The sequence below is a fragment of the Pseudophryne corroboree genome, chromosome 6 (assembly GCF_028390025.1).
Source record: "Pseudophryne corroboree isolate aPseCor3 chromosome 6, aPseCor3.hap2, whole genome shotgun sequence".
Taxonomy (NCBI): Eukaryota; Metazoa; Chordata; class Amphibia; order Anura; family Myobatrachidae; genus Pseudophryne; species Pseudophryne corroboree.
The window spans coordinates 534,811,208-534,829,145 of NC_086449.1; the positions used below are offsets into that span (position 1 = coordinate 534,811,208).

Genomic DNA, 17,938 nt, shown 5'->3' on the forward strand with positions numbered 1-17,938 from the left:
AGCCAGGTAATATTGACATTTTGTGCACGATTTGAGTAGAGTAGGATGCTATAGCATCCTTATGTGCAGTCTTCTACAGTATTGCTTCTGCAACTTTATGCAAATACTGCTATAAGCCCTTCCCTAGTGTACAGCCATGTGTCTGCATGTACAAGGCCTAGACGCTCACTTTGAGCATCTTTAGACGCATCCATTGGTCGCACCATTGAAATTTGCACCAGCCCCATGCTACATGAAGATTCTCCGTCAGAGTATGGCCTCCACTGTGAGCGATGAAGTGTACTTCACAACCATCAGCGATCCTCCGATAAGGACCACATCTTTGTGCATCCACATAGCCCCCAGTTCTGTCACCACTCAGGAATGACCAATACATTTTCAAGGAATTTCTGAAACCATGCATCTCAATGTGTAGTTGAAAATGCAAAATAAAGAAATAACCCACTCAACTGCATGCGACATTGTGTCAGAATCAGGCTTTGTAATGAGCGTCACAGATTAAGATCCCTTAGAATCCAGGTTCTGTCTGATCTTAGTTGCTAGAGACTCTATGCAAAAAGCATAAATCAATGGGGAAAGGGACAACACTGCCAGATTCCATCACGAAGACTAAAAGCAGATGAGCGAGACTGCGGTACAATACCCGAATTGTACTTCCGACCATGATTGGTTTTTATCATCTCAATTCAAGATACTGCAATGTCTGCCTTTTATAATTAAACCTTTATGGTCCGCTCAGAATCTGTACCTCAGTGTCCATACTAAATAATCATGCGTATCAAGCGACAACACAACACCAGATTTTCAGTTACTTTTATTTTGAACATCTCTTCAATATAAAAATTGATTTTACACAAATCTTAAAAATACCCACATGCAAACAATTCCAAATAATCCCCAAAAATGCAATATCATTCTACGGATAACCTTAAACCTGGCTTTGATATGTATTTGTTAAATCTCTGTCTATTTACATGGTCGCTTTTATATTAATAGTTCACGTGTGACCATGTCACACAAGTAATCTTTTCTTCCATCCACTGTCTGACGAAAGATATCGGAGGTGCTTCTGTACAAGTTTGGAAAACACTGATGCTCACGGACAAAGACATTGTACATAATATGCAAGGAAAACAATTCAGATAAGCTAATGTGTAATTAGCATTTTTTCCACATCTACACTAAAACAACCAGAGAATGTAGATAAGACAGGAAGGAGCTGGTCTTATCTATGTTTTTTTTTGTGCCCGAGAAGGGAAATGACGACCAGAGCAAACCCTTTTTCCTAAACTTGTGTCTTTACAGTCACTTCTGTAACATACCTTAATGTCATAGGGGCTGATGTATCAAGCAGTGATAAGAGATGAGAAGTGGACCAGTGGAGAAGTTGCCAAAGCAACCAATCAAGTTTGCGAAAGCATTTATCAAGTACACCGTATAAAAAGATGGATGCTGATAGGTTGCTTTGGGCAACTGCTTCACTCTTTTTACTGACTCATACCTCAACCCATAGTGGCACATGTTCCACTGCGTTTTTCATATTTACTGCTCTAAATTCCTTGCAGTTCAAGTGTTAGAGGCCTTCACACTTCCACACTAGAAGCCCCTTAGAGACAAAGTGGGATGTGCAGTATGGTGGCATGCTGCCGATTCAAATTTCATTTGGTAACCGAAAACACTTGCTGATACAACATCTTTGTCTCTATTAAGGTGGGTACACACTTAGCGATATATACTAATTTTCCCCCTCCTGAGCGATATAGTGTGAATGCATCCACCGCAGAGCGATGTGCAGCCCTGTGGGTCGTTAACAACCCTCGTCTTGGCCATTGTATGCAGCTCAATTTGGACTCATCGTCCAAAGCTGCATTCTCCAGCCGGCCACGGCATGACATCACTGTGCGATATCATTAGTGACCTAGAGGGGGGGCACTGTGTACACACCATTAGTATTCCTTTACAATCGGTTTGTCACCCTCTTCACATAACTCTGTTTATTATTTCTGAAGACCATTATATTACCAAACAAGCTGTCATAAGCATTAACATGACTGCGAGATTTAAATAAAAAACCAGTTCATTGGATCTAGAGAAGTACGCAGTAAATGAATTTTCCAAAATTTAGGCCACCTAATGGAAATCACTTTCTTAAAGCTAAACGTGAAAGATTGTAATTTCGGCAGAAGGGCAGTTTCACTTCCAGTGCCATAAAAAAAAGGTAATTTTTTCTTAAAAACAGAAGATTCTGAATTTTTTTAGAGCTGCAAATACTCTACGCTGTAAGGGAGTGGTGTACTTTCTGCAATCTCTGATAGATTATAGTTTGCCCACCAAATCCCACACTTTACTGAGTAAGTAGTGTTCACTTTAACACCCTGCACCTAATCAGTGAGGAGGGCAGAGTTTAATCTTGAAGGGCAAAATTTTAGACGTGAAGTATCGCTACAATTAAAATCTGCCCTCCTCACTGATTAGGTGCAGGGTACTAGAGCACACACCACTGAACAGGACTGTGAATTTGTCTGCTAAACTTTATATTCCTTTTAGTGCAAAATTGCAGCTCAAAGCAAATTATCAGAAAGATCAATTCTTTTGTATGATTCTTAAGAACATTGGGAAATTGACAAAGAAGTATGACAACACTATAAAGCGTGAATATACATTTGGATTTAAAAGAATGAAATGCATTTTTCCTGTTCAGGTTAGAACAACCAATTTAGATCATTGTGTGCAATGCTTTTAACAAAATCTGATCACACAACTTTGTAGCCCACAGGCACTACATGTTTTGTAAAAAAATCAATTGCTTTACATTTGCTCACCTACTTGGGTTATTGCATCCAGACGTATCAATTACCCAGTGTGTCAGCAGGACTTTAAAAAGCATCACAAACATGCATGAGCTGCAATTCCCTACAAAGAGCCTGAAATCTAAATTGACATATTAATGAAAAACTGGACTGCACGCCAGAATTAACTTTATTAATTATTCCTCATCTATTTAAAAAAAATAATTAAAAAAGCACCATTAACACTTCATACACACATCTTTAGAAGAAAACTTACAAAGCAATCAGTAAACCACTTTCATAGCTATCAAGCAACTACAACCAGCCTGAGGCTACGTCCACACTTGTATTAAAAAAAAACCTCAAATACAATGCACATTAGCTGCGATGTGTAATATGTTTTCTATAGCAGTGGTACTCAAACTCGGTCCTCAAGGTACCCTAACAGTCCAGGTTTTAAAGATGGTTTACTCAAACTGATTGAGATACTAATTAAATCATCTGTGCTTAAGCATGGATATCTTTAAAACCTGGACTGTAGAGTGCCTTGAGGACATAGGGGCAGATTTATTAAGCTCGGTGAAGTGATAAAGTGGAAGGTGACCAGCCAATCAGATTCTAGCTACCATGTTACAGGCTGGGTTTGAAAAATGACAGTTAGGAGCTGAATGGTGCTTTATCACCTTCCACTTTATCACTTCACCGAGCTTAATAAATCTGCCCCCAAGTTTGGCAACCACTGTTCTATAGTTTACAACATAGTTCCAACTGAAATTTGGAAATCTCTGTTTGGTAAATGTTCTCGATTAAGCCAAATATAAAACACTTTACCCAGTGTAGTCAAACTGAGCTGAACACGACTGATGTGTGACATATGCACTGAAAAGGAACAAAGTGACAGGAAATGTTCTTCAGTGCAAGTTACTTGCACAAACATTTTTCTTTTCACATTTACATGTGCTTGTAGCACATTTTAACACTTGTGACGCCAGTGTGTACGTAGCCCAAATCATTCAAAGCTCACAAAATATATCACAGTAAAACAAATCTATTTGGCTCATAAAAGTTTAAATAATGCATATTAAAAGTGACAGGGAATATTTGACATTGTAATTTTTTGAATGACCAATTTTTAATAAACAAATTCATAGCTGAACATTTGATTGTTCCACACAAAAAAAAACCAAAATATATATTAAAAAAACCCACAAAAGTTTGTGTAATATTTATCTAGCCCATTTCTGTATAGTGAAAAATTTGTACAATTCGATATGGGTTATTGAAGTATATACATGTTCCCATGTGCTATATATATTATACCTACACAGTGACAATGAAAGCAACAGGCATTTCACATTCATTTAAGATTCCAGCATTTACTACAATTACTGCTTTTATGTGACATTTAAAATTAAGGCGCTAGTGTACTGTGATATGAAATTCAAGTCTGACTTCTGAATGGTTTCATTTATACTCATTGGGACTCGTATAGAATGGGAAAGTAATATCCCAGAGAAGGGTATAGGTACAAAGGGAAAAATTGGACTAAACTGCCTCACAAGCTTCCTTAAACCTTAAAGTTCACCACACATGACAATCTGATCAGATTTGATAAAATAGAACCATACTGGCCAGTTGTGAACCCAAGACAAACCGTGCCTTCCCAATTTAGCTCATTCCTTGTGTGGCCATATTGGAAACGGTTTGTCAGGATCACCTTGTCTGAAGCTTAATCAGCCACCAGAAGAAAAACAGTTCACTATCTCACCTAGCACAATATTACAAGGATAGCATTAAGACAAAACAATGGGCAAAAAACCTGAAGAGATTACATAGGTCTACAGAAAAACGACTGAGTTACTTAGCAGGGCTGTTTAATAACCAGTAGCTAATTACATTGCATAGAGACTGTGTTCAGTAACTGCTGTGTTATTTTGACACATATAACCAAGGACTAAATGGCATACACTAAACCCAAATGAAACAAATGTATAGGCCATCAACTGAGTTAATTTGCATTAATGCTGTACATATTTTTTTACACTTATCAAATACATTTTGTACTGGTAAAAAGTCCATGCAGTAAAGCCACTAAAATGAATGGTCACAAGCCGACCAATTTTCCATTGTAACAATTTTACCTTCATAACAAGACTTATGTACAATGCAAGTCATGATATGTAATGCAATTGTTGGTAGAGCTCACACCATATGACTGGGTTGGTAATGATCACTTCTACACCTTCTTACAAACACAACCTTCCCAAATATGCACCAACAAAACATTTACATCGGGCGCTACACCACATTGGCATTAACCAGTGATCATTAAATGGTGCTATTAGTAAGAAATTGGCGTGAAATACCAATAGGAACCATTGAGTCCCATCAATAGACAAGTCAACGGCTGTTTGCCCAAATTAGGGAATATTCCATCTAAAAATAAAAAAACCCTTCCACAAACTAGTAAAATTCACATCATCCAAAATATCAGCCTCAGCCCTGCAATACCTACTACATAATCATATACACACACTCATGTGAGACCATTTCTGAAGAATCCAAAACTCTTGTTCAATTGTTTCAGAGAATGACTGGAACTGTACAGGGAGCTATGTCAATTTACCCTTACACATAGAAATGATACGACATCTAAGAGCTAATTAAGTGGTATTGTGAGTATCTGACCAAAAAAACGCACATTTCAAATGGTGGTGGTGGTCTAAAGTCTATACTTAGGAAAGGTTCATCGGCATTCTATACAGCAAGTGCTTATGACAGAATACAGTTCAACATTTATTTTTTTCTATAATTTCTATATATTGCCCATCAAATTCTGTGAAAGTTATCATGGAATTCAGGAAGTATTAAAAACAGTTTTCTCTTACCTCACTAAAAGAAAAAAGCCACGCAAAATCGTTTTTTTTGTTTTTGTTTTAAATCCAAGCAAATTATTAAGTATGAGATGTATAAAATCACTTGATGGTCACTGTGCAGACTTGTTCAGGGGAGCTGTGAGCCAGCTAACACCTGTGCTTTTATAGGATATGGTGCCTCATATAGGACACCATTAGCACAGGAAGGCAGGCATTTGCATGAGCCCTTTCTGTCTAAGGGGTAATACTAATTACCATGGGGTAATGTTCATTATGTATTCCTGTACTTTCAGCCCTAACTGAAGATTTATTTGCACATTTACATTCTGAGAGGATAAAAAAAAAAAAAAACCACACAAATCAAATATTAGTCTTAATGGTCAAGATGACTTCAATCGTGGCTGTTTTCTAATTGGTGCTAGGAACAAACGATGAACTCATTCAACTAAAGCAGAGAAGTAAAGGAGACATTCCAAATACAGTTTTAGGAGGTAAAGATCACCAAGTGGTTCCATTAATGGAGAGAAAAAGGAGAAAGAAAAAAAAATAAATGGGTCAAGCAATGTAAATATGCATGATACAAACATTACTGTTAAAAAAAATTAAAAAAAATGAATAATTGTATATAAAAAGGCTTAAAGGCAATAATATGGCACATGTATATTAGACAGGACAACTGTGGCACCATTCTTTCTTGAACAAAAACTCTAAAAAGTACTCACAAGTATTTTAATTTATAGCAGCATTTTACACAGTATGTGTTTAAAAAAAAAAAAAAGTAAAAGAAAAAAAAGTAAAAGAAAAAAAAGTAAAAGAAAAACAATGTGTTGAGTAACAAAAAGTTTAAATTACAACAATCCTTTGTGCACTCGCTGTTAATTTACTTGTTTGATTATTTACAAAAAAAATGAATTTTTTACACTGAATATAACATTCACATTGGAAGCAATGTTACAGATTATCTACAGGTGCTCGTGGTACAACCTGGGGGACCAACTTAATAAGAAAAGCATACAGGCATCTATGCCATGCCTCTGTTTACATTAATAAAAGGAATTGGAATTCTGAACGAGGGAAGTTGTGTGTGTGATTTTCTTCTATAAAACATGAAACACTGAAGTGGGCCTAGCCATATGAAGGGCAAGGAGAAAAGAGCTGTACTGTCACACATACAAGTGGCTGATCTGTGCTGGATCTCATGAAACAGACACACTAAAGTATTCTGGGTCATTTTTAGCAGCTTCAAAAAGCTTTAAAAAAAAAAAAGAAAGAAAGAAGAAGAGACCAGTCAGTAGAACTTACAAATCATATAGGTGAGGTCTGTATTTTCCTTTTGGATTTGTGTTCAGTTATTTGAGAATACATTTTATTTTAGTAAAATAAAGACAGCCCTGGTAAATACACTGCATTTGAAGACATTTGGGGCACACAGCTTAATGATTTGGGTACTGTGCTAAACCCATTCTGACCAATATATGCTGACAAAGTCTCATGAAGAGTTCTTAACTATATACAGATCAATGGTATTTAACCTGAGAAAATTGCTTGCCATGCATCTCTGAATAGTGAGGAACATCCAGATGTTCTTCAGATCAACTACCTTACCACCACAGGCACTACTCAGGGCCCACAGACTTTAAAAAAAGGCTTAGATGTTTCACTTCATATGCTGCCACCACACAAGATACAAGATAGTGCATTTTATCCCCGATTAACTGTCTACCAATACTATAAAAGGTCCAAAAAGTAATTTTCACCGACAGCCAAGGCTACAGTACAATGCTTTTGGTTCTACATGAGTTGTAGAAAACATTTGATTTAAAATGTAAACATCTTTACTTTTTTCCATAGAGCATTCCACGTTTTGTTAGGAGAGAAATTAAGAATTTTTACCAGATTATTGGTCTTTACTGAGAAACCAAATGCAATGAACAGAACACTGATGGGAGAAAATAGAATATGCTCTGTGTCAATAGCCTACCATCTGTTTTGTTAATAAGCTGACCGACACGGCCAGTCAGCTTCTGCATGGATCTTCCAATCTATCAGTATGTTAACTATTCATCTTCAATATATGTATCACTAAGGGCAGATGTAATAAGATGCCGGTGAGCACAAAACTTTACTTTGGACTTTACAAAAACACTAGTGAGCTTCCTACATATTTCCGATTTAAGGAAAGCAATGTCCCAAGCACCAGATACCATGCACTTACGCTGCCTATTACTATATCTATCCATAACCAAAGGCATTGAATGACTAACTAGCCGTTATTAGACAAAGGTTCCAGTAACAGAAACATTGATGGGGGAAAGCGAGACGTCCCTCGTTTATTCTCGCACACAATCAGCTGTGGATACTAGTAACGGCTGGTCAGAGTAGTAGATTCGCTAATCTCCTATAGCAATAGATTTAACGTATACATGTAGCAATGGCACCAGATTTAAAAAGGCAGCCTTAATATTTAACTCCCCCATCGGCACCCTTAACATAATGCTTGAAAGACATTACTGCATTCAGCAAAACTTGTGTCAACCTTACTGGTCACTTATCTTATCACATGAAACCAGGAACAGAAGCAGAGACCAATTACGGGACCTTAACTGCAGCCAACTACAAGTAAATAGCTGAAGTATAGCATGTTTTCAGAGACAACATCTGCAGTCTGGAATAACCAATAATACAATCAGCAGCCTCTTTGTAGCTGAATCTGATAGAGTCCACACTTTGTTCTATTTAACCTAGCTTTACTCTGCAGGAAGGCCAACATTTGGTACAAGTAGAGAGCCTTTTACTCTGTATGCCAAGGCCCATCTTGCATCCAGCAGTAGATAAAGCCCTTTCAGAAACAGCAGTTGGAAAAATTGTCATGGCACAGAAGCCACATTGATAATGTTAATAACTGAAAATAAGACAGGAAAACAAATGGCCATTTAAGGCATCTAAAAAAAATAAAAATAAAAAATATGGCTTTTTTATGAATACTAATTTACATGGTTAAAAACTAAACAAAAAACAAACAAGAACCTTTTGAAAAGTAAGAAAGCAAAATGGTTTCAGCACATTTTGCAAGAGAATCCAGGTATAATTATCAGGATGTCTGCATGAGAACACAAGATGCCTTTCTTCCCACTGCTTGCGCAAGTCGCCTTGTAAAGTGCAGAGTTTATCTCACTGTTGATGGCAGGCTAGAAGTCTGTGCAGACGTTACAAACAGAGAAGTGTTGTCCGATAGGGGTGGGACCACAGAATTTCCATTAGTTGGGGAACACCCCAATTTCAGTTTTTCCAAATATTCTGCATGCACTGGCTTGTGGCACTGCAGGACTTTCAGGGCATCTTCAACTTTAAACCACTCCCGCTTTCTCCCTAAAGTGGAAAAACATATTCAACATAAATAAAAAAATGTTATCAGTGCAAAACGCACAATAAAGTCAGCCTTCCTGAAAGGAGTGCAGATTGTGCGGTTTCTTTTTTATGTTGACTAACAAGCAACAGTGCAATATCTACATTTAAGCTGACCTGTCAGATTATTTTTCGTATTACTTTAGCGTCTTGCATGAAACATGTTGTAAAGCAAGCCTGGCCAACCCTGTGGCTCTCCAAACGTTGGAAGACTACAAGTCCCAGAATTCCCTGCCACCATTTTTGCTATTAGGGAATGCTAAACCTGTGGCAGGGAGTGCTGGTACTTGTAGTTTCACAACAGCTGGAGAGCCACAGGTTGGCCAGGCCTGTTGTAAAAGAAAATGAAAGAAAAAAAAATGAAAGGGGGGGGGTATTTGAGATAGCACCGTTGTTTATGCTATACTATCTAGTGTTCCTTGTGCCCATAAGAAAGCATTTTACTGAGCATGCTATGCTTCTTCCAGTTTGTACAGAAGGAGAGCTGTAATGTAGAGCACACCGCAAAAGCAAGTCATTCACAGTCTTCTAGCTCCCCAGCCAGATTCTTCTAAACCTCACCACATTTCAGAAGGGTGAATGGTAAGAATAAACAAAAAACAGTTTCTCATAGAGCACAGCAAATTTCGTTGTGCTTTACAATTGGAAGATCAGTTCAACATCACTAGTTTGGTTTCACAACCTATGGAAGTGCACAGGAAAACCTGCGCTGCAGAGCCTACTGTAGAACTGTTAATATGTGCAGAGCTCAGCATTGTGGCGATGCTTGATGGCACATTGCATTGACTAGAATGGACCAGAATTGACTCCTGTGACACCAAGGATGCAGAAGATTAAGAAACATGAACAAATGACCCATTAATCGGAATTTAACAGAAATGCTTACCGATGTTCACAGAATCTTCCCAGTCTTCCAGGACTTCGGTGACCGTGAGAACATATACATAAGTCCTGTGCTTCCTATCTTGGTTCTGCTTAAATATGGGAAACAAACAACATACATCCATGATTTAACAGTTTATATAGTTATGCAGCAAGCTTTAAACTAATTCACTCACACAAAAGCAGTAACAAACATTAACTTGCTATTAATATGGCTAGAAAACAAGTTATTTTATCAAATGTAATTCTCTATCTGGAGTGTGTTCTAATTTCTATACTGAAAAAGCCAAACAGGTGGCGCTATTAATAGCACTTCAGGTCTACGTATTTTAATTGTGTATATTAAATAAAAGGTGGAGATAGCAGTAAAAACTAATAATTAACATGACTGAAGCATATCAGGCTACTTATTTGCAGCTTCTGTGGCATTAAAAGGGCAAGAATAGACAATCCACTGCACTATAATGTAAAAGTATCAAACATTCACCTCAAAGATTCCCAGAAGTCTTCCCAACTTCCCCTTTACTCCAGCCTGAGAAGAAAACAAGAAATCCTGTAAAATGCACAGAAAACTGTACACTAGCGCCTCCAAATATCTGCTGCGAGACATCCTTAACAGATTAAAATACCTCCCAATATGTCAGACAAGGTCTATGGGGGGTATTCAATACAAGTCGGAAACTGCCGTCTTGTCGGAAAGACAGCATTTTCCGACTTTAGGTCGGAAGGGGTTCCGACCTATTCAATCCTTCCAACAAGTCGGCAATTCCGACTTGTCGGAAAGCACGTGGATCGGCGGATTAGCCGCGGATCCACGTGTTTTGTTGGATTCCGTGGCCAAATCCGGCAGGTTTTGGCCCCGGGTACCGACAATGTCAATCCGACTTTAAAAAAAAGAAAGGAAAGGAACCGACATCGAAGTATTCAATGAGCGGCCAAATCTGACAGGATCAGACATCTATTGAATACACCCCTATATACTAATCTGTCTAGATTACATGGTGCTCAACATGCATCCCTCCATCTTGTGGAACTACACATCCCAGCATGCACTGCCACAGTTTTGCTATTAGGGAAGGCTAAAACTGTGGTCGGGCATGCTGGGATGTTTAGTTCCTCAACAGTTGAGCACCTTTGGTTTAGAACATTGTCATTGCAAGCTAGTACAGTCTTGTCACAGCGACAACTGGGACTGCCCAATGAAGATTTGGACATGTTGGCAGATATATATATATTTATATCCAGGAGCAGCAGTTTGGTAAATTGTAGGCATACGATCATATTAAAGCAGAACGTGTCAAATACGATGTTTTGTACACTGCGGACTGCAGAGTTAAATAAATAAGAAATATTTATTTGCAAAACATCTGTGCAGCATAAGTAGTCTATTTCGCTTTAAGGCAGGCAATGAGCATTTTAATGGATGTGAAGGCGTGACTTTCTGCCAAACAATCCCATTTGGAGAAACATAGCTGGCTTTAGTCAGAAAAAAAATGGAATTGTAACAGTATAGCTTGTACTTTGCTGAACAGTGACTAGTATCAAATATATTAAGTGTAGTCAAAACATAATATATTAACATCAAAACAGCATTATAAAGTGTTAATGCTGTACAGAAGTGATACCTAGAGGGCACTGTAACTACATATTTGTAACATTATTGCAATATGGAAATAATAATAAATAAGATTTTACTCACCGGTAAATCTATTTCTCGTAGTCCGTAGTGGATGCTGGGAACTCCGAAAGGACCAAGGGGGAATAGCGGCTCCGCAGGAGACTGGGCACAACTAAAGAAAGCTTTAGGTCACCTGGTGTGCACTGGCTCCTCCCACTATGACCCTCCTCCAAGCCTCAGGACACTGTGCCCGGACGAGCTGACATAATAAGGAAGGATTTTGAATCCCGGGTAAGACTCATACCAGCCACACCAATCACACCGTATAACTCGTGATACTATACCCAGTTAACAGTATGAAATACAACTGAGCCTCTCAACAGATGGCTCAACAATAACCCTTTAGTTAACAATAACTATGTACAAGTATTGCAGACAATCCGCACTTGGGATGGGCGCCCAGCATCCACTACGGACTACGAGAAATAGATTTACCGGTGAGTAAAATCTTATTTTCTCTGACGTCCTAGTGGATGCTGGGAACTCCGAAAGGACCATGGGGATTATACCAAAGCTCCCAAACGGGCGGGAGAGTGCGGATGACTCTGCAGCACCGAATGAGAGAACTCCAGGTCCTCCTCAGCCAGGGTATCAATTTTGTAGAATTTTGCAAACGTGTTTGCCCCTGACCAAGTTGCAGTTCGGCAAAGTTGGAAAGCCGAGACCCCTCGGGCAGCTGCCCAAGATGAGCCCACCTTCCTTGTGGAATGGGCTTTTACTGATTTAGGCTGCGGTATTCCAGACGCAGAATGCGCCAGCTGAATTGTGCTACAAATCCAGTGAGCAATAGTCTGCTTAGAAGCAGGAGCACCCAGTTTGTTGGGTGCATACAGGATAAACAGCGAGTCAGTTCTCCTGACTCCAGCCGTCCTGGAAATATAAATTTTTAAGGCCCTGACTACGTCCAGTAACTTGGAATCTTCCAAGTCCCTAGTAGCCGCAGGCACTACAATAGGTTGGTTCAAGTGAAAAGCTGATACCACCTTAGGGAGAAACTGGGGACGAGTCCTCAATTCTGCCCTATCCATATGGAAAATCAGATAAGGACTTTTATATGACAAAGTCGCCAATTCTGATACACGCCTGGCCGAAGCCAAGGCCAATAACATGACCACTTTCCGCGTGAGATATTTTAGATCCACGGTTTTTAGTGGCTCACATCAATGTGATTTTAAGAAACTCAACACCACGTTGAGAACCCAAGGTGCCACTGGAGGCACAACCGGGGGCTGAATATGCAGCACTCCTTTTACAATGTCTGAACTTCAGGTACTGAAGCTAGTTCTTTCTGGAAGAAAATCGACAGAGCCGAGATCTGTATCTTAATGGAGCCTAATTTTAGGCCCATAGACACTCCTGCTTGTAGGAATGCAGAAATCGACCTAGTTGAAATTCCTCTGTTGGGGCCTTTTTTGGCCTCACACCAAGCAACATATTTCCGCCATATGCGGTGATAATGTTTTGCAGTTACATCTTTCCTGGCTTGAATCAGCGTAGGAATGACTTCCTCCGGAATGCCCTTTTCCTTTAGGATCCGGCGTTCAACCGCCATGCCGTCAAAACGTAGCCGCGGTAAGTCTTGGAACAGACAGGGCCCCTGCTGCCGCAGGTCCTGTCTGAGCGGCAGAGGCCATGGGTCCTCTGATATAATTTCTTGAAGTTCTGGGTACCAAGCTCTTCTTGGCCAATCCGGAACCACGAGTATCGTTCTTACTCCTCGCCTTCCTATTATTCTCAGTACCTTTGGTATGAGAGGCAGAGGGGGGAACACATAAACCGACTGGTACACCCACGGTGTTACCAGAGCGTCCACAGCTATCGCCTGAGGGTCCCTTGACCTGGCGCAATATCTTTTATAGCTTTTTGTTGAGGCGGGACGCCATCATGTCCACCTGTGGCCTTTCCCAATGGTGTACAATCCTTTGGACGACTTCTGGATGAAGTCCCCACTCTCCCGGGTGGAGGTCGTGTCTGCTGAGAAGATCTGCTTCCCAGTCGTCCACTCCGGGAATGAACACTGCTGACAGTGCTAACACATGATTTTCCGCCCATCGGAGAATCCTTGTGGCTTCTGCCATCGCCATCCTGCTTCTTGTGCCGCCCTGTTGGTTTACATGGGCGACTGCCGTGATGTTGTCTGATTGGATCAGTACCGGCTGGTTTTGAAGCAGAGGCCTTGCCTGACTCAGGGCATTGTAAATGGCCCTCAGTTCCAGAATATTTATGTGTAGGGAAGTCACCTGACTTGACCAAAGTCCCTGGAAGTTTCTTCCCTGTGTGACTGCCCCCAGCCTCAAAGGCTGGCATCCATGGTCACTAGGACCTAGTCCTGTATGCCGAACCTGCGGCCCTCTTGAAGATGGGCACTCTGCAGCCACCACAGTAGAGATACCCTGGTCCTTGAAGACAGGGTTATCAGCCGATGCATCTGAAGATGTGATCCGGACCACTTGTCCAACAGGTCCCACTGAAAAGTTCTTGCATGGAACCTGCCGAATGGGATTGCTTCGTAGGAAGCTACCATTTTTCCCAGGACTCGCGTGCAATGATGCACCGATACCTGTTTTGGCTTCAGGAGGTCTCTGACTAGAGATGACAGCTCCTTGGCTTTCTCCTCCGGGAGAAACACTTATTTCTGGTCTGTGTCCAGAACCATCCCCAGGAACAGTAGACGTGTCGTAGGAACCAGCTGTGACTTTGGACTGTTTAGAATCCAACCGTGCTGTTGTAGCACTTTCCAAAATAGTGCTACCCCGACTAGCAACTGCTCCTTGGACCTCGCCCTTATAAGGAGATTGTCCAAGTATGGGATAATTAAAACTCCCTTTTTTCGAAGGAGTATCATCATTTCGGCCATTACCTTGGTAAACACCCTCGGTGCCATGTACAGTCCAAACGGCAGTGTCTGGACTTGGTAATGGTAATCCTGTACCACAAATCTGAGGTACTCCTGGCGAGGATGGTAAATGGGGACATGCAGGTAAGCATCCTTGATGTCCCGAGATCCCATGTAATCCCTCTCGTCCAGGCTTGCAATAACCGCCCTGAGCGATTCCATCTTGAACTTGAATTTTTTTATGTATGTGTTCAAGGATTTTAAATATAAAATGGGTCACACCGAACCATGCGGTTTCGGTACCCCAAACCGTGTGGAATAGTAACCCCGTCCTTGTTGAAGTAGGGGCACCTTGAGTATTACCTGCTGGGAATACAGCTTATTAATTGCCTCTAGCGCAGCCTCCCTGCCTGAGAGAGTTGTCGGCAAGGCATATTTGAGGAAACGGCGGGGGGGGAGACAACTCGAATTCCAGCTTGTACCCCTGAAATACTACTTGAATGAAACAGGGATCCACCTGTGAGCGAGCCCACTGATCGCTGAAATTGTTGAGACGGCCCCCCACCGTACCTGGCTACACCTGTGGAGCCCCCGCGTCATGCTGTGGACTCAGAGGAAGCGAGAGAAGAATTTTGATTCTGGGAACAGGCTGACTGGTGCAGCTTTTTCCCTCTTCCCATGTCTCTGTACAGAAAGGAAGCGCCTTTGACCCGCTTGCTTTTCTGAAGCCGAAAGGACTGTACCTGATAATACAGTGCTTTCTTAGTCTGTGAGGAAACCGGAGGTAAAAATATTTCTTCCCAGCTGTTGCTGTGGATACGAGGTCCCAGAGACCATCCCCAAATAATTCCTCACCCTTATAAGGCAGAATCTCTATGCGCCTTTTAAAGTCAGCATCACCTGTCCAGTGACAGGTCTCTAATACCCTCCTGACAGAATGGACATTACATTCATTTTGGATGCCAGCCGGCAAAATATCCCTCTGTGCATCCCTCATATATAAGACGACGTCTTTAATATGTTCTCATGTTTGACAGGGTCACCGACCACGCTGCAGCAGCACGATCTGCAGGTCTCAGTCTAGTACCTGAGTGTGTAAATACAAACTTCAGGATAGCCTCCTGCTTTTTATCAACAGGTACCTTCAAAGTGGCCATTCCTAAAACGGCAGTGCCACCTTTTTTGACAACCTTGTGAGCGCCTTATCCACCCTAGGGGATATCTCCCAGCGTAACTTATCCTCTGGCGGGAAAGGGTACGCCATCAGTAACTTTTTAGAAATTACCAGTTTCTTATCGGGGGGAACCCACGCTTTTCACACACTTCATTCATTCATCTGATGGGGGAACAAAACACTGCCTACTTTTTCTCCCCAACATAAAAACCCATTTTTAGAGGGTTAATGTCAGAAATGTGTAACACATTTTTTATTGCCGGGATCAAGTCACGGATGTTCCTAGTGGATTGTGTATATGTCTCAACCTTGTCGACACTGGAGTCAGACCCCGTGTCGACATCTGTGTCTGCCATCTGAGTGAGCGGGCGTTTTTGAGCCCCTGATGGCCTTTGAGACGCCTGGGCAGGCACGGACTGAGAAGCCGGCTGTCCCACAGCTGTTACGTCATCCACCCTTTTATGTAAGGAGTTGACACTGTCGGTTAATACCTTTCACCTAACCATCCACTCTGGTGTCGGCCCCACAGGGGGCGACATCACATTTATCGGCATCTGCTCCGTCACCATATAAGCCTCCTCATTAAACATGTCGACACAGCCGTACCGACACACCGCACACACACAGGGAATGCTCTGACCGAGGACAGGACCCCACAAAGCCCTTTGGGGAGACAGAGAGAGAGTATGCCAGCACACACCAGAGCGCTATATAATGTGGGGATTAACACTATAACTGAGTGAAATTTCCCCAATAGCTGCTTGTATATATAATATTGCGCCTAAATTTAGTGCCCCCCCTCTTTTTAACCCTTTGAGCCTGAAAACTACAGGGGAGAGCCTGGGGAGCTTTCTTCCAGCTGCACTGTGAAGAGAAAATGGCGCCAGTGTGTCTGAGGGAGATAGCTCCGCCCCTTTTTCGCAGACTTTTCTCCCGCTTTTTTCTGGATTCTGGTAGGGGTATTTACCACATATATAGCCTCTGGGGCTATATATTGTGGTATTTTTGCCAGCCAAGGTGTTTTTATTGCTGCCCAGGGCGCCCCCCCCCCAAGCGCCCTGCACCCTCAGTGACCGGAGTGTGAAGTGTGTATGAGGAGCAATGGCGCACAGCTGCAGTGCTGTGCGCTACCTTGGTGAAGACTGATGTCTTCTGCCGCCGATTTTCCGGACCTCTTCTTGCTTCTGGCTCTGTAAGGGGGACGGCGGCGCGGCTCCGGGACCGAACACCAAGGCTGGGCCTGCGGTCGATCCCTCTGGAGCTAATGGTGTCCAGTAGCCTAAGAAGCCCAAGCTGGCTGCAAGCAGGCAGGTTCGCTTCTTCTCCCCTTAGTCCCTCGCTGCAGTGAGCCTGTTGCCAGCAGGTCTCACTGAAAATAAAAAACCTAATTCTATACTTTCTTTCTAGAAGCTCAGGAGAGCCCCTAGTGTGCATCCAACCTCGGCCGGGCACAAAATCTAACTGAGGCTTGGAGGAGGGTCATAGTGGGAGGAGCCAGTGCACACCAGGTGACCTAAAGCTTTCTTTAGTTGTGCCCAGTCTCCTGCGGAGCCGCTATTCCCCCTTGGTCCTTTTGGAGTTCCCAGCATCCACTAGGACGTCAGAGAAATAATAATAAAAAAGAGACAAAAAAGTGCTACAAGATTTAAAATCAAAATCAAGTAATGTTGCAACCTCTGGCTCCTGTGGTCTTACATCTGTAGAGCCCTGTATTAAACTGTAAATATATTAGAGACATTTTGTAAAGTCTTGTTTCAATTAGAATATTGTGGACTAGGTAGGTAAAGTAACATACACATTTGTCATAAACATTGAAGCACTCACACGGAAAAGCACCATTTATAGAGGTATTAATTATCGTAGTACAGGTTGAGTATCCCATATCCAAATATTCCGAAATACGGAATATTCCGAAATACAGAATTTTTTGAGTGAGATAGTGAAATCATTGTTTTCCGATGGCTCAATGTGCACAAACTTTGCTTAATACACAAAGTTATTAAAAATACTGTATTAAATGACCTTCAGGCTGTGTGTATTAGTTGTATATGAAACATGAAAAAATTATGTGAATGTACAGACACTTTGTTTAATGCAGAAGATTATTGAAAATATTGGCTAAAATTACCTTCAGGCTGTGTGTATAAGGTGTATATGAAACATAAATGCATTCTGTGCTTAGACTTAGGTCCCATCACCATGATATCTCATTATGGTATGCAATTATTCCAAAATACGGAAAAAATCCATTATCCAAAATACCTCTGGTCCCAAGCATTTTGGATAAGGGATACTCAA

The 17,938-nt window shown here is 41.4% G+C and overlaps 1 protein-coding gene across 4 annotated transcripts in view; it reads right to left on the reverse strand.

Annotated features, from left to right (window-relative positions):
* Positions 1 to 799: 799 nt before the first annotated feature.
* NUDT4 (nudix hydrolase 4) overlaps positions 800 to 17,938 on the reverse strand; it is a 109,626-nt gene continuing 92,487 nt past the window's right edge. The window contains exons 3-6 of one of the 4 annotated variants that reach the window (XR_010179506.1): positions 10,440 to 10,484; positions 9,957 to 10,044; positions 8,693 to 9,034; positions 800 to 6,110 (exon numbers count right to left, since the gene is read on the reverse strand). Coding sequence is in view for 3 of the 4 variants with exons in the window: in XM_063927622.1 (XP_063783692.1) it covers positions 8,832 to 9,034; positions 9,957 to 10,044; positions 10,440 to 10,484 (336 nt within the window). In the remaining variant the exon portion in view is untranslated. Of the gene's footprint in view, positions 9,035 to 9,956; positions 10,045 to 10,439; positions 10,485 to 17,938 lie in introns of all 4 variants that reach the window. The other 3 variants (XM_063927622.1, XM_063927623.1, XM_063927624.1) reach the window with 3 other exon arrangements.